The sequence below is a fragment of the Blennius ocellaris genome (genome assembly GCF_963422515.1).
Source record: "Blennius ocellaris genome assembly, contig: SCAFFOLD_248, whole genome shotgun sequence".
Taxonomy (NCBI): Eukaryota; Metazoa; Chordata; class Actinopteri; order Blenniiformes; family Blenniidae; genus Blennius; species Blennius ocellaris.
This window is the reverse complement of record NW_027662118.1, coordinates 10,001-32,519: the sequence shown is the minus strand read 5'-3', so window position 1 is coordinate 32,519 and position 22,519 is coordinate 10,001. Positions and strand designations below refer to the sequence as shown.

The 22,519-nt window shown below is 51.4% G+C and overlaps 1 protein-coding gene across 1 annotated transcript in view; it reads right to left on the bottom strand.

Moving 5' to 3' along the window:
- The window catches only part of phf14 (PHD finger protein 14), a gene marked incomplete at its 3' end in the record, with an annotated part of 34,338 nt that extends 12,473 nt beyond the window's left edge, over positions 1-21,865 (bottom strand). Inside the window, exons 1-5 of the mRNA XM_080521717.1 lie at positions 21,774-21,865; positions 17,813-17,923; positions 16,314-17,179; positions 15,919-16,051; positions 2,037-2,196 (exon numbers count right to left, since the gene is read on the bottom strand). Of these exons, the coding sequence (XP_080377843.1) occupies positions 2,037-2,196; positions 15,919-16,051; positions 16,314-17,179; positions 17,813-17,923; position 21,774 (1,271 nt within the window). The 5' untranslated portion in view covers positions 21,775-21,865. The remainder of the gene's footprint in view (positions 1-2,036; positions 2,197-15,918; positions 16,052-16,313; positions 17,180-17,812; positions 17,924-21,773) is intronic.
- Positions 21,866-22,519: the final 654 nt, after the last annotated feature.

Genomic DNA, 22,519 nt, shown 5'->3' with positions numbered 1-22,519 from the left:
TGATAATCAACCCTCACCCTGATAATCAACCCTAGCCCTGATAATCAACCCTGACCCTGATAATCAACCCTAGCCCTGATAATCAACCCTAACCCTGATAATCAACCCTGACCCTGATAATCAATCCTAGCCCTGATAATCAACCCTCGCCCTGATAATCAACCCTAGCCCTGATAATCAACCCTAGCCCTGATAATCAACCCTGACCCTGATAATCAACCCTCACCCTGATAATCAACCCTAGCCCTGATAATCAACCCTGACCCTGATAATCAACCCTAGCCCTGATAATCAACCCTGACCCTGATAATCAACCCTGACCCTGATAATCAACCCTAGCCCTGATAATCAACCCTCGCCCTGATAATCAACCCTAGCCCTGATAATCAACCCTAGCCCTGATAATCAACCCTGACCCTGATAATCAACCCTAGCCCTGATAATCAACCCTCACCCTGATAATCAACCCTCACCCTGATAATCAACCCTCATCCTGATAATCAACCCTAGCCCTGATAATCAACCCTAGCCCTGATAATCAACCCTGACCCTGATAATCAACCCTAGCCCTGATAATCAACCCTAGCCCTGATAATCAACCCTAGCCCTGATAATCAACCCTGACCCTGATAATCAACCCTAGCCCTGATAATCAACCCTCACCCTGATAATCAACCCTCATCCTGATAATCAACCCTCACCCTGATAATCAACCCTCATCCTGATAATCAACCCTAGCCCTGATAATCAACCCTCACCCTGATAATCAACCCTCGCCCTGATAATCAACCCTGACCCTGATAATCAACCCTGACCCTGATAATCAACCCTCGCCCTGATAATCAACCCTCGCCCTGATAATCAACCCTCGCCCTGATAATCAACCCTCACCCTGATAATCAACCCTCACCCTGACCCTAGCCTACGAGGAACCTCGTGTCGCTGCGACGCCTCAAACAGAGAAACGGCCTCAGACTGCAGTTTGCTGTGACACAATTTCAAATGTGGACTTTAGGAAGAGAATCCGAAGTCCAATATAAAGATAAACATCTGCAGCAAGCCGGCGCTTCACACTTTAATTTGCTGTGTTTTTCATGCTCTACTGAAGTAGTAAATTCGGCTGCAGCCTGGCTGAGGAGCACTATCAGCGATAACGTGGCTCAAGTCTCCACGCTTCACATAACACACTCTTCTCTCTCACTGCTTTTCTTCCTCTATCTCTCCTCCTCCCTCCATCCCCCCCCCCCTCCTCCTCCCCTCCCTCCCCTCCCTCCCCTCCCTCCCCTCTCTCCCCCACCGCTTAATCCAACTGCCTTTTCCTGCCCGGTGCTGAATGAGATAGCCGAGGCTGCCTGCTGCAGCCGACCGGCTCGTGTCCCCGGTCCTATGTCCCCGGCCCTAGTGTCCCCATGTCCCCGGTCCTAGTGTCCCCATGTCCCCGGTCCTAGTGTCCCCATGTCCCCGGTCCTAGTGTCCCCGGCCCTAGTGTCCCCATGTCCCCGGTCCTATGTCCCCAGTCCTATGTCCCCATGTCCCCGGTCCTAGTGTCCCCATGTCCCCGGTCCTAGTGTCCCCATGTCCCCGGCCCTAGTGTCCCCATGTCCCCGGTCCTATGTCCCCGGCCCTAGTGTCCCCATGTCCCCGGTCCTAGTGTCCTCCTGTCCCCAGTCCTATGTCCCCATGTCCCCGGTCCTAGTGTCCCCATGTCCCCGGTCCTAGTGTCCCCATGTCCCCGGCCCTAATGTCCCCATGTCCCCGGTCCTATGTCCCCGGCCCTAGTGTCCCCACGTCCCCGGTCCTAGTGTCCTCCTGTCCCCAGTCCTATGTCCCCATGTCCCCGGTCCTAGTGTCCCCATGTCCCCGGTCCTAGTGTCCCCATGTCCCCGGTCCTATGTCCCCGGCCCTAGTGTCCCCATGTCCCCGGCCCTAGTGTCCCCATGTCCCCGGTCCTAGTGTCCTCCTGTCCCCGGGCCCTAGTGTCCTTGTGCCCCCGGTCCTAGTGTCCTTGTGTCCCCGGTCCGTCTGGGGACGCCCACCTGCCAGCGTCCGTCTCCTTGAAGATGCCGTCCTGGTTGGGACACAGCTCACAGCTGGGCGTCACCCCGTTCTTACAGGCGTCGCAGAACCACGGCTCCGTGGAGTTCTCCGAGGCCGAGCTCATGATGGAGTCGCTCTCCCCGTCCACGCCGTAGCAGCCTGCGGAGACGGAGGACAGGACACCAGGAGACACCGTCAACACGTCCTGCCCTCCACCCGACGTGGAGCTCAAACTCTATTTCTATACAATTAAACATAAACCAGATGAACTGCTTTGTTGCTGTTGAGGAAAGAAAAGCTGGAATGGAGCTCTGGAGTATCTCTCTCTCTCTCACTCTCACACTCTCACACTCACTCTCTCTCTCTCTCTCTCTCTCTCACACTCACACTCACACTCACACTCACACTCACACTCACACTCACACTCACACTCACACTCACACTCACACTCACACTCACACTCACACTCACACTCACACTCACACTCACACTCACACTCACACTCACACTCTCACACACACACACACACACACACACACACACACACACACACACACACACACACACACACACACACACACACACTCTCACACACACACACACACACACACACACACACACACACACACACACACACACACACACACACACACACACAGTCTACCCGGTGTCACAGTGTGGAGAAAAGCACAAGAGGTTATTTATGAGGCACTTTGTTATTAAAATTAGAATTAAAATGCAGAAAATTAATTGAAAATTTGTGGAAAAACAAGAATGCAATAATAGTAATAATAATAATAAATGCATAAAGGAAAGATTCATGCACCATTCATACTAGGCAATATGGGTAAAGTGCCTTGCCCAAGGACACAATGACTTGGCTCGAGCTGGATTTGAACCGCCAACCCCAGGTTGTTGGCCGACCGACTGTGCCACTGAGCCAACATGACGCCAGCAGCAGCTGAACAGCTGTCTGTAGGATTACCATCCCAGCTTCACCTCTTCTTCACGGATGTCTCAAGAAGAAGGTAGAATTATTCTCCAGCATTCGCAGCGTGGCTCAGCATTAGTAAACAGCGAGGACAAACAGCAGCCCCTCGGCGCAGCATTAGTAAACAGTGAGGACAAACAGCAGCCCCTCGTCCTGAAGACGATTCAGTCGGCGTGGCTGTTTGACTTCCTGACGCCGGTCGTATTTCTCCCGAAACCTCTTCATATCAGCGCTTCTTTCTTACAGCAGCTGCACTTTGTCCACTTTGCTTTCAAGTCAAAGCTCTTCTTTGATGTACGTGAAGCTTGTGTATCCGTCATGTGACAGCAGCAGATAGAACTGGGTTAAATCAGCAGATAGAACTGGGTTAAATCAGCAGATAGAACTGGGTTAAATCAGCAGATAGAACCGGGTTAAATCAGCAGATAGAACCGGGTTAAATCAGCAGATAGAACCGGGTTAAATCAGCAGATAGAACCGGGTTAAATCAGCAGATAGAACTGGGTTAAATCAGCAGATAGAACCGGGTTAAATCAGCAGATAGAACTGGGTTAAATCAGCAGGATATAGAACTGGGTTAAATCAGCAGCAGATAGAACTGGGTTAAATCAGCAGGATATAGAACCGGGTTAAATCAGCAGATAGAACCGGGTTAAATCAGCAGATAGAACCGGGTTAAATCAGCAGATAGAACCGGGTTAAATCAGCAGATAGAACCGGGTTAAATCAGCAGATAGAACCGGGTTAAATCAGCAGATAGAACCGGGTTAAATCAGCAGATAGAACCGGGTTAAATCAGCAGATAGAACTGGGTTAAATCAGCAGATAGAACCGGGTTAAATCAGCAGATAGAACTGGGTTAAATCAGCAGATAGAACTGGGTTAAATCAGCAGATAGAACTGGGTTAAATCAGCAGATAGAACCGGGTTAAATCAGCAGATAGAACTGGGTTAAATCAGCAGATAGAACCGGGTTAAATCAGCAGATAGAACTGGGTTAAATCAGCAGGATATAGAACTGGGTTAAATCAGCAGCAGATAGAACTGGGTTAAATCAGCAGGATATAGAACCGGGTTAAATCAGCAGATAGAACCGGGTTAAATCAGCAGATAGAACCGGGTTAAATCAGCAGATAGAACCGGGTTAAATCAGCAGATAGAACCGGGTTAAATCAGCAGATAGAACTGGGTTAAATCAGCAGATAGAACCGGGTTAAATCAGCAGATAGAACCGGGTTAAATCAGCTCCAGGCACCAAGGCAGAGGAAAACAGACCCAGAGCCGTCAGTCTGCTGTGGAACCGCAAAGCCACAAATTGAACATTCGATTAAAAAATAAAAAACGTAACCCGGGAGAAACGGGAAGAAGCTGAGCGAGCGCATTTTAATGTGGTCCTCTTAATGTTCTGGTTGCCGAAACAATTACTGGGCTGCTGTGGTTCCTGTGGTTCCTGTTACAGCGGCAGACGTGCTGCTAGCTACCAATCAGGGCTCCGCCGCCGCGGCAGGAGATAACGGTCCGGCTCCTCATTCAGCCTCCGGCCGTTTCCACGGCAACGTCAATGTCTCCTGAATCAACAGCCTGGATGCCGTGCAGGCCCGTCACTGGGGGGCCTCACTGGAGAGCCTCACTGGGGAGCCTCACTGGGGAGCCTCACTGGGGGGCCTCACTGGGGGGCCTCACTGGAGAGACCTCACTGGAGAGCCTCCCTGGGGAGCCTCACTGGGGGGCCTCACTGGGGGGCCTCACTGGGGGGCCTCACTGGAGAGCCTCACTGGAGACGCTCACTGGAGAGCCTCACTGGGGGGCCTCACTGGAGAGCCTCACTGGAGAGCCTCACTGGGGAGCCTCACTGGGGGGCCTCACTGGAGAGCCTCACTGGGGGGCCTCACTGGAGACGCTCACTGGAGAGCCTCACTGGGGAGCCTCACTGGAGAGCCTCCCTGGGGAGCCTCACTGGGGAGCCTCACTGGGGGGCCTCACTGGGGGGCCTCACTGGAGGGCCTCACTGGAGAGACCTCACTGGAGAGCCTCCCTGGGGAGCCTCACTGGGGAGCCTCACTGGGGGGCCTCACTGGAGAGCCTCACTGGGGGGCCTCACTGGGGGGCCTCACTGGAGACGCTCACTGGAGAGCCTCACTGGGGAGCCTCACTGGGGGGCCTCACAGGGGAGCCTCACTGGGGAGCCTCACTGGGGGGCCTCACTGGGGGGCCTCACTGGGGAGCCTCCCTGGGGGGCCTCACTGGGGGGCCTCACTGGAGAGCCTCACTGGGAGGCCTCACTGGGGGGCCTCACTGGGAGGCCTCACTGGGGGGCCTCACTGGAGACGCTCACTGGGGGGCCTCACTGGAGAGCCTCACTGGGGGGCCTCACTGGAGGGCCTCACTGGGGAGCCTCACTGGAGAGCCTCACTGGAGAGCCTCACTGGGGGGCCTCACTGGGGAGTCTCACTGGGGGGCCTCACTGGAGAGCCTCACTGGGGGGCCTCACTGGAGACGCTCACTGGAGAGCCTCACTGGGGGGCCTCCCTGGGGGGCCTCACTGGGGAGCCTCACTGGAGAGCCTCCCTGGGGGGCCTCACTGGGGAGCCTCACTGGGGAGCCTCACTGGAGACGCTCACTGGGGGGCCTCACTGGAGACGCTCACTGGGGGGCCTCACTGGAGAGCCTCACTGGGGGGCCTCACTGGAGGGCCTCACTGGGGAGCCTCACTGGAGAGCCTCACTGGAGAGCCTCACTGGGGGGCCTCACTGGGGAGTCTCACTGGGGGGCCTCACTGGAGACGCTCACTGGAGAGCCTCACTGGGGGGCCTCCCTGGGGGGCCTCACTGGGGAGCCTCACTGGAGAGCCTCCCTGGGGGGCCTCACTGGGGAGCCTCACTGGGGAGCCTCACTGGAGAGCCTCACTGGGGAGCCTCACTGGGGGCCCAGCAAAGCAAAGACATGCAGACGGTTGTTTCTTCAGATCCTTCTCTGTGTGTCGGGGCGAATCCCTGGTTGTGAACGGGCCCTTCAGAGGAATCCTCACTTTGGTTGCTTCACCAGGAAAGTGACTCTGTAATCACTGAACTCCGCAGCAGAAATCTGACCTTCCAGAGACGAGCTGAATTCAGACCGTTAGCGCCGCCGCCGCCGCTCCACTCAGCGCTCACTCCCTGTAAGACGGGTATTACCGGAATACCTCTGGCAACAGCTGGCTTCATCTCTGCTGATTGGGCTCTGAAGCGTGGAACCGGCAGTCGTGAACCACCGCCTTGCCGGTTTAACCGCCTTACGGTTGACCCGTGGCACAAATCTCTGCTGTTCCTTTTGAACTGCGATACAAAGCTCAGGCCGCTAAGCCACGGGTTGTTGGCTAATATGGGCTAAGCCGGGGAAAAGTGATGACTACAGGATAGCTTTATAATCCCTGAAGGAAAGATTATCCTTGTCAGAAACGACGAGCTCGGCAGAGGGAGGGAACCAGGTGGAGTCCGACCGAGAGAACAGCTCCTCACACTGACGCTCGGCGACTCGCCGCCAATCAACAACAACCAATTAGCTACGGAGGCTCAAGTCACAATGTAGAAAATAACTTGTTGGTTTTCCTGGGATGAAAAGAAAAAATTTCTTTTCACACTCATTGGGTGTTTCCAGGTTCCAACTGGCAGCCGTGTCCTGCAGTGTCCTGTTGTGTCCTGCAGTGTCCTGTTGTGTCCTGCAGTGTCCAGCCGTGTCCTGCAGTGTCCTGCCGTGTCCTGCAGTGTCCTGCCATGTCCTGCAGTGTCCTGTTTTGTCCTGCAGTGTCCTGTTGTGTCCTGCTGTGTCCAGCCATGTCCTGCAGTGTCCTGTTGTGTCCAGCCATGTCCTGCAGTGTCCAGCCATGTCCTGCAGTGTCCAGCTGTGTCCTGCAGTGTCCTGCTGTGTCCTGCAGTGTCCAGCTGTGTCCAGCCGTGTCCTGCCATGTCCTGCAGTGTCCAGCCGTGTCCTGTGTCCAGCTGTGTACTGCCGTGTCCTGTGTCTTGCAGTGTCCAGCTGTGTATTGCCGTGTCCTGTGTCCTGCAGTGTCCAGCCGTGTCCTGCAGTGTCCTGCTGTGTCCTGCAGTGTCCAGCTGTGTCCTGTTTTGTCCTGCAGTGTCCAGCAGTGTCCTGCTGTGTCCAGTCGTGTCCAGCTGTGTCCTGCAGTGTCCTGTTGTGTCCTGCTGTGTCCTGCAGTGTCCAGCCGTGTCCAGCTGTGTCTTGTTGTGTCCAGCTGTGTCCTGTTGTGTCCTGCTGTGTCCTGTAGTGTCCAGCCGTGTCCTGCAGTGTCCTGCAGTGTCCAGCCGTGTCCTGTTGTGTCCTGCAGTGTCCTGCAGTGTCCAGTTGTGTCCTGCTGTGTCCTGCAGTGTCCAGCCGTGTCCAGCTGTGTCCTGCCGTGTCCAGTTGTGTCCTGCAGTGTCCTGCTGTGTCCTGCAGTGTCCAGCCGTGTCCAGCTGTGTCCTGCTCACCAGACGCTTACAGCTGCATCCTTACTAAACATGTCGGTGGTGGTTTGAAGGAAAATGTCCCTGAATGAGAAGAAGGACCAGAATAGAGCAGGACATGGAGGAGGAGGACATCGTGGCTCAGGATGGACCTCAGTCTGGACTGGATCCCTGTGAGACCAGCTGGACCGAGTCCTGGTCCTCCTCCACCACCAGCCAAAGCCCCGTCAGCTGAACTGATCCAGTCCTGGTGGTTCTGGTGATTTATTGTCCACATTCACTGGTTTGTACCAGTCGGAGCTCAGATCTCACACCTTCGCTTTTATTTAACATTCTTATATTTTTACACCAAAATATTAACTAACGTAAATTAACCTTTTACAAACGAGACTGACGTTTTGTTATTAACTATTTCCAGTTGATCTGGTGGTGCCCTATTTAACTATGAACAAATAAACAATTTATTCAAATTAATAATTAATTAAATTAGTTTTGAACATTTTACGTTTCACATTTTACTTACAGCAATTTAATGCCAATAACTAAACATGAATCCCAACATTAGTATGAATTTGACTGACGGTGCTGATCCAAGTCATCAGGCCACCGTAGTTTCCTCTAAACTGGACCATTTAACACGAGACCGTCTGAGTGTAACTGAGTATTACTACAACTATCAGTGGTGTTCATGGTGGAAAACTCAACAAGTCACTGGTCTGGAGACATTTCAGTCTTAAAAACACAAAAAGCAACAGAGCAACTTACAATGTGAGTAACGTGGTCTGAGAGGTGGAGGTAATACACCGTACAACAACTGCAGTTTAATCAAGCACCTGCTAAAGCTTCAGGTGAAAGAACTCCAGGAGTTCATGTCAGCTGGCTGCCTTTAGGAAAACAGTACTTAACGTTAGATCCAGTAAATTACCAGGCCGTTAATCTCCATCACTCACACTGAACATGCTACCGGGGTAATGACACCGTTCTCCGTCAGCCTGGCTTGATGAATGTACCCACATCCAGTACTACGTGTCAGAGTAGCGTCCTATCTTGTGTCATTTATAATGTGTCATTCATAATTTCCCCCTCGAGGAACAAGAGAGTGAATCGTACTTCGACCGTCCTGCTTCCAGAAACACCGCAGTGCCGAGTCTCCTGCTGCAACGTGACTGTAAAGTTTACTGTAAAGTTAATGTTACTGTAAAGTTAACATTACTGTAAAGGTAACGTGACTGTAAAGTTTACTGTAAAGTTAACGGTACTGTAAAGTTAACGTGACTGTAAAGTTAATGTGACTGTAAAGTTTACTGCAAAGTTAACGTTCCTGTAAAGTTAACGTGACTGTAAAGTTAACGTGACTGTAAAGTTAATGTGACTGTAAAGTTTACTGCAAAGTTAACGTTCCTGTAAAGTTAACATTACTGTAAAGTTAACGTGACTGTAAAGTTAACGTGACTGCAAAGTTAATGCTATTGTAAAGTTAACGTTACTGTAAAGTTTACTGTAAAGTTAATGTTACTGCAAAGTTTACTGTAAAGTTAACGTGACTGTAAAGTTAGCGTGACTGTAAAGTTAACATTACTGTAAAGTTAACTGTAAAGTTAACTGTAAAGTTAACGTGACTGTAAAGTTAACGTTACTGTAAAGTTTACTGTAAAGTTACCGTGACTGTAAAGTTACCGTTACTGTAAAGTTTACTGTAAAGTTACCGTTACTGTAAAGTTTGCGTTACTGTAAAGTTAACGTTACTGTAATGTTTACTGTAAAGTTTACTGTAGAGTTAATGTGACTGTAAAGTTAACGTTACTGTAAAGTTTACGTTACTGTAAAGTTAACGTTACTGTAATGTTTACTGTAAAGTTTACTGTAAAGTTAACGTGACTGTAAAGTTAACGTTATTGTAAAGCTAACATTACTGTAATGTTAACGTTCCTGTAAAGTTTACTGTAAAGTTAACGTGACTGTAAAGTTAACGTAACTGTAAAGTTAACGTTCCTGTAAAGTTGACGTTCCTGTAAAGTTAACGTAACTGTAAAGTTTACTGTAAAGTTACCATAACTCCTCCCAGCCCGGCTCCTGAGGACCTGAACTGACCTCTCAGTCCACCTGAGACCACGGCTCAAGGACTGAACAATGGTGGTCCAACAGTCCAACGGCACATTTCTACCGTCTTTACTTCATCCATCCATCCATCCATCCATCCATCCATCCATCCATCCATCCATCCATCCGCCTTGGAGCCAATTCTCCATCACTCAACTAAAACCAGTGCACGTCACTGGTCTTCTAAAAGGTTAAATACACGTCCCGTTGCTGGTCAAAATTATTAGCCAGTTAAGAGTTTGAGCATTGTAATTGCGCCTATTTGCCACTAGTTGGAGTCACGGAGCTGCCATGCAGAATCTCCCCAGCAGTGCTTGGGAGGATTCTAAAACACAAACAAACCAGCATGACGGTTGTGTCACAAGTAAAACTGACAAATATCCACTGCACTGGAGCAAAGATGGTGGCCAGAGACACGAGAAGACGAGGGATCGCACCCCCAACCAAAGTCCCGATAGGATTGGAAGTCGGCCTGCTCTGACATATAGCTTCTTGCTAGCAGCTTCTGGTATTATTCCTCTCTGGATAGTACAATAAGCAGTTCTCGGGGGTTTCCATGTACTCGGCACTCGACAAAGCAGGACTTCTTCAAAACACAAACTTTGTTGGCAAAGTGGAAGACGAGATGAAAAACGCCACAACCAGCAGAGCTGAACACGTGAATGTTTGACAAGAAAAAGGCCTTTGGAGTTTCTGGTCAAAGGCAAAGAGAAGCAGAGCTCCTGCTTTGATCTTCCCGGCAGGTCTTCACGTTCCACCTCTCCTGTCGCCTCTCGTCTCGTCTCGGAGACACGAGGACACCGGAACAAAGACGAGCGGTGGAGTCGAGCAGCGACGGCGACAGCCCATCTCTCATCTCCGACAGGAAATCTTTGCTCGTTGCACCTGGTGGTCGCCTCCACCCAGGGGGTCTGTGATCTCTGGAAGGGGTCCGGACCTCGTCTTTCCAGCACAATATCTTGGTGGAGGAAGTCTCTGCTACACCCTCAGTTCACTGACGGCTGGGTCGTCATAAACAACATGCTTCATTTATCCCCCAGGGACAATTTAACTATTTAAACCGGCACAGATGGAGTAGTTCATTACACAGTAGTTCATTACACAGTAGTTCATTACACAGTAGTTCACTACACAGTAGTTCACTACACAGTAGTTCACTACACAGTAGTTCACTACACAGTAGTTCACTACACAGTAGTTCACTACACAGTAGTTCACTACACAGTAGTTCACTACACAGTAGTTCATTACACAGTAGTTCACTACACAGTAGTCCATAAACAAATGCAGAGGAGAGGTGTGACTGGAGCCTTCCAGCTCTGTGGTGTTTGAAGACGTGACGGGTTAAATACAGGTTTCTGCATGGAAAACGTCAGTTGCAGAACAAAACTGGAATGTCACCAATACAATTCTTGAGTACTTCTTATTTTGCTTGATATGCTATAATTTACTTCATATCAGATCACATTGTTATAAACAAGATGTATGAGTCACTGAATACAAGATTCAATCTCATTTATCTGCAGAATTTTATGCCAGCTCAGCATCTCTCCATCAGTGTGAGCAAGAAAGTGACTGAATCAAATGAATTGCAGATGAACCCTGGATATTTGTGCTTCCTGGAGGAAAGGAGCGACGGTCAGAGCCAACTGGTAGTCAAAGTAGCCTCCGTCAGCACCGCCGCTTGATCCAGGTGGAGGAGCTCCGACTGAAGTGCTGGAGGCCACAGAGCCAGAAGCCCTCATACAGCTGCAGGACGGAAGCTTCCAGTGTTTCCGCTGAAGCTTCCAGTGTTTCTCCTGAAGCTTCCAGTGTTTCCCCTGAAGCTTCCAGTGTTTCTCCTGAAGCTTCCAGTGTTTCAGCTGAAGCTTCCAGTGTTTCAGCTGAAGCTTCCAGTGTTTCTCCTGAAGCCTCCAGTGTTTCCCCTGAAGCTTCCAGTGTTTCCGCTGAAGCTTCCAGTGTTTCCCCTGAAGCCTCCAGTGTTTCCCCTGAAGCTTCCAGTGTTTCCGCTGAAGCTTCCAGTGTTTCCCCTGAAGCTTCCAGTGTTTCCGCTGAAGCCTCCAGTGTTTCCCCTGAAGCTTCCAGTGTTTCCGCTGAAGCTTCCAGTGTTTCCCCTGAAGCTTCCAGTGTTTCTCCTGAAGCTTCCAGTGTTTCCGCTGAAGCTTCCAGTGTTTCTCCTGAAGCCTCCAGTGTTTCCCCTGAAGCTTCCAGTGTTTCCGCTGAAGCTTCCAGTGTTTCCCCTGAAGCTTCCAGTGTTTCCGCTGAAGCTTCCAGTGTTTCTCCTGAAGCTTCCAGTGTTTCTCCTGAAGCTTCCAGTGTTTCTCCTGAAGCTTCCAGTGTTTCTCCTGAAGCTTCCAGTGTTTCTGCTGAAGCTTCCAGTGTTTCTGCTGAAGCTTCCAGTGTTTCTCCTGAAGCTTCCAGTGTTTCTCCTGAAGCTTCCAGTGTTTCTCCTGAAGCTTCTAGTGTTTCTCCTGAAGCTTCCAGTGTTTCCCCTGAAGCTTCCAGTGTTTCCCCTGAAGCTTCCAGTGTTTCCCCTGAAGCTTCCAGTGTTTCTGCTGAAGCTTCCAGTGTTTCTGCTGAAGCTTCCAGTGTTTCTCCTGAAGCTTCCAGTGTTTCTCCTGAAGCTACCAGTGTTTTGATGCATTTCTGTCTGCTTCACTCGTTTCGCTTATTGATGCGTTTAAATGCTTCAGGAAGTCTCTGGATGATGGAGAGTCTGAAGACACGGTGTGGGGATAATGCTAAATGCTAAATGCTAACCTGCAGAATACTGCAGGGAGCAAAGGGCCTTCAACTTCAGCAGACTGTAAAATCTGACTGAGTTGGTAAAGACTGTGAATAAAGGCTTTAAATGGTCTTCAAACAAACAATACTTTTCAGTCAGTGTTTCCAACACTTGACTAGAAATTGAGCTACATGTTGAAAGTTTGTAATATTTTCTAGTTGCTGTATTTGAAGCGGTTGAGCTTCGTGGCCATTCGTTCCATTGTGACAAATGACACTGTACAACCCAGATATAAAGACACCGCCAGAATGGGGAGGCCGTGGCCCAGCAATGTGTTTTACAGAATCACATCAGGGCTTCTTGTAACATTCATGCAGCTGGGAACTCCTTCGTTTACCAATCAGGAAACCATCAGAAGGTCCACATTGTCAAAGCAATGAAACAAGTGTGACTGCAGATGTTTTCTGTTGGTCGGCCCAAAGCCCCACCTCTGGATTTCCCTGATCGCCCAAGAACTGATGTGGACACCTTTTTGATCTCGTCTGCCAAGACGGTCACATGTAGACGCCAGCTATCGGGAGCGTCCAGACACACTTTATCTTGAGACTTTCTTTCTTTAGACACATTTAATCTCCTTGAAAAGGCTCGGAGGGAAGACGAAGTAGTTTGGTGGAGGCGGCAGTAGAAGCGCTCACAGAAACGTCTTATCTGCGTCTCCAAGGACATGAATGGCTTTCTCTTTTCTGAAGTGGAGCACCAATTGGGACGCATTTGTCTCACAGTGGGAAGGAGAGTTTTTCTTGGTAGGTTGGCCATTTTTACTGGAACCAAGGAAAAGCCAAAGAATGGCTGCATGTGTTTGTGCCGGCGGCGCCACAGGACCGGCTGCAGCCTCCTGCTGCCGTCCTCTGGAGACACTTCTGAAAGGACGTCTTCAGGCCTCCAGGTGTCAACCTGCTGCGGTTTGTCATCTTCCAATCCTGAGTTCACCCGTTCAGTCCTCCACTTGTCCTGTCCATGTGTTCTTGGGTCTGCAGGGCGGAGTTTCCTCCGATAAGATTCATCAAGTCTTCATCAGACCATCAGAGGCACCAATGAGAGGCGAATGGCTTTGGACACGCCGACGTCTGAGATCACAGTCAGCTAGCGCTGACGTGGAAAACTGTCGGAAATGTACATTTTTGATAGAATTCCTAGGACTTTTCAGGGTCTGAGTTCTTGAGGACTTTTAAATGTGGTTTTCATTTGTTTGCTCACTAATCAGCACAACACTCCTCCTGATGGTGAACCCTGACCCCGGCAGACAGATTCAACAAAGAAATATGCTGTGTGAGTAAAAATGAACTCATTCATCTGATACCTTTGCCACAAGTGCTCAAGGAAACTCAGTTCTTCACGTAATGCAGACATCAAATCCAACCAAGAGACTGTTTGTCACCGAGTCCAGGAGGATAAGTGAAGATAAAACTGTGACGAATTAGTGGACTGATTTAGAAGAAGGTTAAAGAACAACAACGGCGGTGACCCGTAACGGAAAATGTCTCAAATTGAACGTGATTGAGGCCTTGAATTGATCAAAGTCATCAACAACTCTGCTTGTTGGACTCATTGATATTTACAACATTAATCAGCATCATGATAGCAACAAATGAAATGTACATATCTCCACAGTCTGAACGGTGATTATGTTGTGTTTTGATGCACTCTGCAAATTCAAACTTTTAAACAACTTCTGCAGCTCAGACTGACAGAGTTGATCTTAGAACAAGTCAACCAAGGCGGATTTGTACAGGAGGAGAGGTTTTGGACGTACTTGAGCTCTGGACAGTTTCGGTAGAACACAACGTGAAAAATGCCGACAAAGTGAGGGAAAGACAAAGAAACTTGGATTGTAGCTGCCAGCCCTACCGTAGAACCGTGCAAGGCAAACCCAACGGTTCATTGTGGTACCGAGAACCGTTCCCTCGCTAGAACAGTACTGACGATGCGTGAATCAACTTCGATAAAGAACTGGGATCCAGACACACTTTCACTCACAAGCCCGTCAGCAGCAGAGGGTTTTCCACTCGTTCAGCCCGGTTAGCCACCGTTAGCCACTGCTAGCCACCGCTAGCCACCGTTAGCATGCAGGACACAACAAGACCCTCCAGGTCCCAGAGACCAGACAGACTCAGCACGAGTCCCAGAGACCAGACAGACTCAGGACGAGTCCCAGAGACCAGACAGACTCAGCACGAGTCCCAGAGACCAGACAGACTCAGGACGAGTCCCAGAGACCAGACAGACTCAGGACGAGTCCCAGAGAGCAGACAGACTCAGGACGAGTCCCAGAGACCAGACAGACTCAGGACGAGTCCCAGAGAGCAGACAGACTCAGGACGAGTCCCAGAGACCAGACAGACTCAGGACGAGTCCCAGAGACCAGACAGACTCAGCACGAGTCCCAGAGACCAGACAGACTCAGGACGAGTCCCAGAGAGCAGACAGACTCAGGACGAGTCCCAGAGAGCAGACAGACTCAGGACGAGTCCCAGAGACCAGACAGACTCAGGACGAGTCCCAGAGACCAGACAGACTCAGCACGAGTCCCAGAGACCAGACAGACTCAGGACGAGTCCCAGAGACCAGACAGACTCAGCACGAGTCCCAGAGAGCTCGATGACTTTCTCCCCCGGAACGTTGAAAGTACGATTACTTCAGTATTTTGAATATTTTGTGTACTCGGGTCCACCTGAAGACTTAAATCTCTCTCCTGAACAACAGATCACGTTTTAAAGCGTGCAGTACGTTGGAGGTTAGCATTTAGCTTCGTCCCCCCGCCGTGTTTTCAGACTCAACTTCCATTATTAGATGTTTCACTCCGTCTGAATTCCTGCTGCTTAGAACTTAGCGACTTTAAAGTCTGGAACTTCTTCCAGACCCGTTCCCTGAGACCGTACAATCAAGAATCCCACCAGGATGACAGAGCGCCGCCACCACCCGGAGCCCCCCAGGAGGACCAGGCCCCCAGGAGGACCAGGGCCCCCCAAGAGGACCAGGGCCCCAGGAGGACCAGGGCCCCCCAGGAGGACCAGGCCCCCAGGAGGACCAGGGCCCCAGGAGGACCAGGGCCCCGGGGGAAACATGGCTGCCCCCCAGGAGGACCAGGGCCCCCCAGGAGGACCAGGCCCCCCAGGAGGACCAGGGCCCCGGGGGAAACATGGCTGCCCCCCAGGAGGACCAGGGCCCCCCAGGAGGACCAGGGCCCCAGGAGGACCAGGGCCCCCAGGAGGACCAGGCCCCCAGGAGGACCAGGGCCCCGGGGGAAACATGGCTGCCCCCCAGGAGGACCAGGGCCCCCCAGGAGGACCAGGGCCCCCAGGAGGACCAGGGCCCCAGGAGGACCAGGGCCCCCCAGGAGGACCAGGCCCCCAGGAGGACCAGGGCCCCAGGAGGACCAGGGCCCCGGGGGAAACATGGCTGCCCCCCAGGAGGACCAGGCCCCCAGGAGGACCAGGGCCCCCCAGGAGGACCAGGGCCCCAGGAGGACCAGGCCCCCAGGAGGACCAGGCCCCCAGGAGGACCAGGGCCCCAGGAGGACCAGGGCCCCGGGGGAAACATGGCTGCCCCCCAGCGGCTCTTACCTTCGTGCACAGTCACTCCACAGTTGTCACACTGGATGATCTCGTCTGCGTCCTCACTGTTGTCCCCCAGACAGACGCAGCAGATCAGGATGTGCTGAGCGCTCCAGGTCTGGGACCGGTCCAGCAGGGCGTCCTGCAGAACCAGGAGGAGAACCAGGAGAACCAGGAGGACACGTCACTGATCAGCAGAACCAGGTGTTATAATCTGGTGTTAGAGGAGGAAGATGCTCTATTGTCTGGTGTTAGAGGAGGAAGATGCTCTATAGTCTGGTGTTAGAGGAGGAAGATGCTCTATAGTCTGGTGTTAGAGGAGGAAGATGCTCTATGACGTGGACCAGAGGAGGAAGATGCTCTACGGTTGCTCACAGTAAGGCAGGGACTGTGAGGAGCCTTACCTCGTTGCCTTTCCCCTGCGACATGCTGTCGTTGGTCAGTTCTTCATCGAAAGCAGTGGAGTTCTTGTTCTTCTTCTTGGGTTTCTTCATGTCTTTGTCGCTGTCGCTGCTGCTGTTGTTGTTGTTGTTGTTGTTGTTGTCCTCTCTGTCCTCCTTGTCGTCCTCGTCCTCGTCCTCGTCGTCCTCGTCTTCATCTTCATCGTCGTCCTCGTCCTCGTCGTCGTCGTTGTCGTCGTCACTGGCGCTGCCCCCCCCCTCCCCCTCCGCGCCTCCCTTCTGCGCGGCCGCCTTGCCCTTCTTCCTGCCGGCCGCCGGCCTCCAGTCGTTGTCGTCCTCGCTGTCGTAGTCGTCCATCTCGTTCAGCTCCTCCATGGTGGTGAAGTCCAGCAGCGGGCGGTTCCTGCGGAAGTTCCACTTCTTGGGCTCGGCTTGAGACTCCTCGGTGGCGGTGGCGGCGCCGGCGGGGGCGGGGGCGGGGGTGGGGGTGGAGGTGGAGGTGGACTCGGCTGCTTCGGGGGCGGCGGGCTCCGCCTCCGCCTCCGGCTCGGGTTCCGGCTCCGGCTCCGGCTCCGGATCCGGCTCCGGCTCCGCCTCCGGCTCGGGTTCCGGCTCCGGCGGCTTCTTGTTCTTGCGCCGGGCTTTGGGCGGGGGGGCGTCCCTGACGGAGCCGTCCGAGGACCCCTGCTGTTTGCTCCTGTCCTCGTCCTCCGTCAGGTTGTCCTCGGCCGCCACGTCCTTGGCCTCCTCCTCCTCCTCCTCGTTGGCGGCGTCGTCCGCCGAGGCGGCGTTCTCAGAGTCGCTGTCCGAGCCCGCCGCGCTCGCCTTGGATCCTTCGTCGTCGCTGCCGTTCCCCGTCCCGTCAGAGCCTGTCGGGGCGGCGCAGCGTCAAACCCACAACCTCTCAGCGGTTCCACTACATTCATGTTCTGATGGGATGAAAACGCTACATTCTTTTTAACGGCGTTAAAACTGTGACACTGGTGATTAGGACTGAACGTTTACACATGATAGAAACATTCATGTAGAATAATATGATTGAAGTGGGCATTTTATTGTGATAAATGTTGAAGGATTATTCTAATGAACCAATCCTGCTGTATAAAGAATAATAGATAGATAGATAGATAAATACTTTAATGATCTCCAAGAGAAATTCACATAATAACATTTTTATTAAAAAAATATCATCTTGTGTATTTTTTGCTCAGAAAACAAAGTGGCAGTGATCAAATACAGCATTGAATGGGTTAAAATGTGTAAAACAAATGACGAATAAATGTTTAACATGTTGATTTCTTGGTTAGAATTTTATGTAAAATGTCCACACAGCATTGTAGGATTTGTTTTTTTAAAGGTAATTAAATTTCTTTAATAGATAAAACGCAGAATTCTAAATGTAAAGTATTTGGGTTTAAGCCAATGAAATCATACATTGAGCAAATATGAAAGGTAAATAAGTGAATCTGGATGAAGACCAGGGCGAGAGGACGGCGACTGACCTGAGGCGTCGCCCACCTCGAAGTCACTGTCGTCGGAGCTGTCGTAGTCCAGGGCGTCGAGGAGGGAGGCGGCCAGCGGCTTCACCTGCCGGCGCTTCAAACTGCGATCCACTGAGGAGAGACACACCTGCTTGAAGGACTTGACCTCATGACATCATGGCTTTACCACTAAAGGTCATTATTGTGGTTTAAATGACGACCACAACGCCAGGAAGTAACGCTGTCATGACCACGAGTGAAAAAAGTGGTGTGGTCGAGCTGCTCCTGCCGTCGTACTGCTCTGCTGAGTCAGCACAAAGTATCTGTCAGCGGCATCGGTTATAGAATTTAGAAGCAGTTTACCGTAAAGTCATTCTAAGAAACTTCACTTCCAGGTCTTGTACCACACTATGCATGCTGGCTGCCTCGGACTGAGAGGAACTCATGTTCAACAGCGGCTGGATGCAGATGTTGGACGTTGGATGCAGATGTTGGACGTTGGATGCAGATAATGGATGCAGATGTTGGACGTTGGATGCAGATGTTGGACGTTGGATGCAGATGTTGGACGTTGGATGCAGATAATGGATGCAGATGTTGGACGTCGGATGCACATGTTGGACATTGGATGCACATGTTGGATGCAGATGTTGGATGTTGGATGCACATGTTGGACGTTGGATGCACACGTTGGATGCAGATGTTGGACGTTGGATGCACATGTTGGATGTTGGATACACACGTTGGATGCAGATGTTGGACGTTGGATGCATATGTTGGACGTTGGATGCATATGTTGGACGTTGGATGCAGATAATGGATGCAGATGTTGGACGTTGGATGCAGATGTTGGACGTTGGATGCAGATAATGGATGCAGATGTTGGACGTCGGATGCACATGTTGGACATTGGATGCACATGTTGGATGCAGATGTTGGACGTTGGATGCACATGTTGGACGTTGGATGTACACGTTGGATGCAGATGTCGGATGCACATGTTGGACGTTGGATACACACGTTGGATGCAGATGTTGGACGTTGGATGCAGATGTTGGACGTTGGATGCAGATGTTGGATGCAGATGTTGGACGTTGGATGCAGATGTTGGACGTTGGATGCAGATAATGGATGCAGATGTTGGACGTTGGATGCAGATGTTGGACGTTGGATGCAGATAATGGATGCAGATGTTGGACGTCGGATGCACATGTTGGACATTGGATGCACATGTTGGATGCAGATGTTGGACGTTGGATGCACATGTTGGACGTTGGATGCACACGTTGGATGCAGATGTCGGATGCACATGTTGGACGTTGGATACACACGTTGGATGCAGATGTTGGACGTTGGATGCAGATGTTGGACGTTGGATGCAGATGTTGGATGCAGATGTTGGACGTTGGATGCAGATGTTGGACGTTGGATGCAGATAATGGATGCAGATGTTGGACGTTGGATGCAGATGTTGGACGTTGGATGCAGATGTTGGACGTTGGATGCAGATAATGGATGCAGATGTTGGACGTCGGATGCACATGTTGGACATTGGATGCACATGTTGGATGCAGATGTTGGATGTTGGATGCACATGTTGGACGTTGGATGCACACGTTGGATGCAGATGTTGGACGTTGGATGCACATGTTGGATGTTGGATACACACGTTGGATGCAGATGTTGGACGTTGGATGCATATGTTGGACGTTGGATGCAGATGTTGGACGTTGGATGCAGATAATGGATGCAGATGTTGGACGTTGGATGCAGATGTTGGACGTTGGATGCAGATAATGGATGCAGATGTTGGACGTCGGATGCACATGTTGGACATTGGATGCACATGTTGGATGCAGATGTTGGACGTTGGATGCACATGTTGGACGTTGGATGCACACGTTGGATGCAGATGTCGGATGCACATGTTGGACGTTGGATACACACGTTGGATGCAGATGTTGGACGTTGGATGCAGATGTTGGACGTTGGATGCAGATGTTGGATGCAGATGTTGGACGTTGGATGCAGATGTTGGACATTGGATGCACATGTTGGATGCAGATGTTGGACGTTGGATGCAGATGTTGGACGTTGGATGCAGATGTTTGACGTTGGATGCAGATGTTGGACGTTGGATGCAGATGTTGGACGTCGGATGCACATGTTGGACATTGGATGCACATGTTGGATGCAGATGTTGGACATTGGATGCAGATGTTGGACATTGGATGCACATGTTGGACATTGGATGCACATGCTGGATGCAGATGTTGGACGTTGGATGCAGATGTTGGACGTTGGATGCAGATGTTGGACGTCGGATGCACATGTTGGACATTGGATGCACATGTTGGATGCAGATGTTGGACGTTGGATGCAGATGTTGGATGTTCAGACATGAGCGCTCCTGACGTTAGCTGGCTGCTAGCAAACGACACGTCCAGCCGTCACGCCAGCACCGTCCCACAGATGAAACCAACAGAAGCAGAAATCCTCCATCAGGCTTCATTCCAGGACGTCTGAGCTGAAAGTCTGGAGGCGAAGCTGAACTCAGCATGTGAGGGTCGGAGCTGTGGGACACCATGGCGTTTGACTTCCTGTGGCTGTAGTTTGATTCTTTAAGTGTCAATTCATTGAGAGGAAAACTACATCTTATTGTGTTTAATGTGGCTTTAATGCACTTTTATTGCACATTGCTGTCGGAATACACCTCCATTGATTCCATTGGTGCTTTTTCCTGACTTGAAGGACATTTAATGTCCAGTATGGGTTCGATGAGCCAGACTTTACGATGTCATTTGCACCTCTAAATCTGCCTTGCTCTCAACTGGCTCTCTAGTCAGTGATTCATTTCATTCAAATGTCCTTCTGCCTTGACCAAGTAGAAAACTGAACCATCCTGATAGGAGCGTCTGGGGGCTGCAGGCTGACCCCCCGGGGCCTGATAGGAGCGTCTGGGGGGCTGCAGGCTGACCCCCCGGGGCTGACACAGGAGGGCTGGTCGCCACACAGCAGCTGTGGGTGTTGATGTTGGATGCAGATGTTGGATGTCGGGTGCAGATGTTTGATGCTGGGTGCAGGTGTTGATGTTGGATGCAGATGTTGGATGTCGGGTGCAGATGTTGATGTTGGATGCAGATGTTGGATGTCGGGTGCAGATGTTGATGCTGGGTGCAGATGTTGGACGCTGATGTTGGATGTCGGGTGGAGATGATGTTGGATGCAGATGTTGGATGTCGGGTGCAGATGTTGATGCTGGGTGCAGATGTTGGACGCTGATGTTGGATGTCGGGTGCAGATGTTGATGTTGGATGCAGATGTTGGATGTCGGGTGCAGATGTTGATGTTGGATACATATGGTGGGTGCAGATGTTGGGTGTTAGATGCAGATGTTGGATGCAGATGATGAGACATGAGAACTCCTGACGTTAGCTGCCTGTTAGCAAACACTGAGTGCAGCTGTCAGAGCTAGCCAAGTCCCACAGAGCGAACAAACCAAAACCCGACCCTCCTCGCACCAGGGTGCCCACCCAGTGTGTCCCCAGTGTGTCCCCAGCGTGTCCCCAGCGTGTCCCCAGCGTGTCCCCAGCGTGTGGACGTCCCGGCAGCCGTTCCCTGCCGCTGCCGGAGCCGCAGTGTCTCGCCTCGAGCCGCTAGCAGCGCTTTAGCATTAGCTGCGCTCGTTCGCCCCAGACATCGCTACGACCATGTTTTTACATCCGTTTCAGACTGATGCACAAGGTGAAGCGGCCGTGGACAGAGAGCGGAGATAACGCAGCGACCACGGCGACAAAACGAGTGAAAACAGAGCGTTAAAAATGGCCTCAGCATAATGAGCTGCTCCACAAAGCGTAGCTTCGTTAGCTTAGCCGCTAACTAGCATCACGTAAAAACAAGGCGATTCCAACACTTTAGACGCGTCTGAGCCACATTGACGCGCATAAAAGAGGAAGAGAACAAAGCGGAAGGTGAAACTCACTCTCGTGTTGCTCTTTATAACGCGGAATAAGGCAGCCCTCTTAGCAGCATGTTCTGCAGACAATAGCAGCTCGGCAGTGACGTCACACGGCTGGATGTTGTTGCCATGGGAACTGTCTGGTTTGTACGGAAGACAATTAGGACCAATTCAAGGAAAGATTCTTCTTCTTTTTTAATATTCTGTCTTTTTACGATTCCACAAACAGTGTTGAGGCTGCTGAGGCGCAGCAGGAGCTTTAAATGGAACCTTTAATGTCAATTACAAAATTGATTCCACCTCACTTGCTGTGCCGGGACGCCACGGGGCGGGGCGGGGCGGGGCGGGGCGGGGCGGGGCGGTACGGGGCGGGGTGGTACGGGGCGGGGCGGGGCCGGGCCAGGCCGGGCCGGGCGGGTTTTCTCATGGTCCCACTGAAAAAGTGTTAGCTGGTACGGAAATTGTCACTCTCGACTTACCCGCAATATTTAATTATTTCATCAGCGTAAACCCTCCTGCTATTGTTTACATACAGCGCTTTGCTCACTGGTTGTTTTGTTAACTGGTTTATTGAAACTCAACTGGTTTATTGAAACGTTGGCGTGCGATACAACATGGCGTCTTTCAACGAGGTGCAGACGCTCCTCTCAGGAACAGGAGGCGGAGCTTCAGCAGGAGCTCCTCCTCTCAGGAACAGGAGGCGGAGCTTCAGCAGGAGCTCCTCCTCTCAGGAACAGGAGGCGGAGCTTCAGCAGGAACTCCTCCTCTCA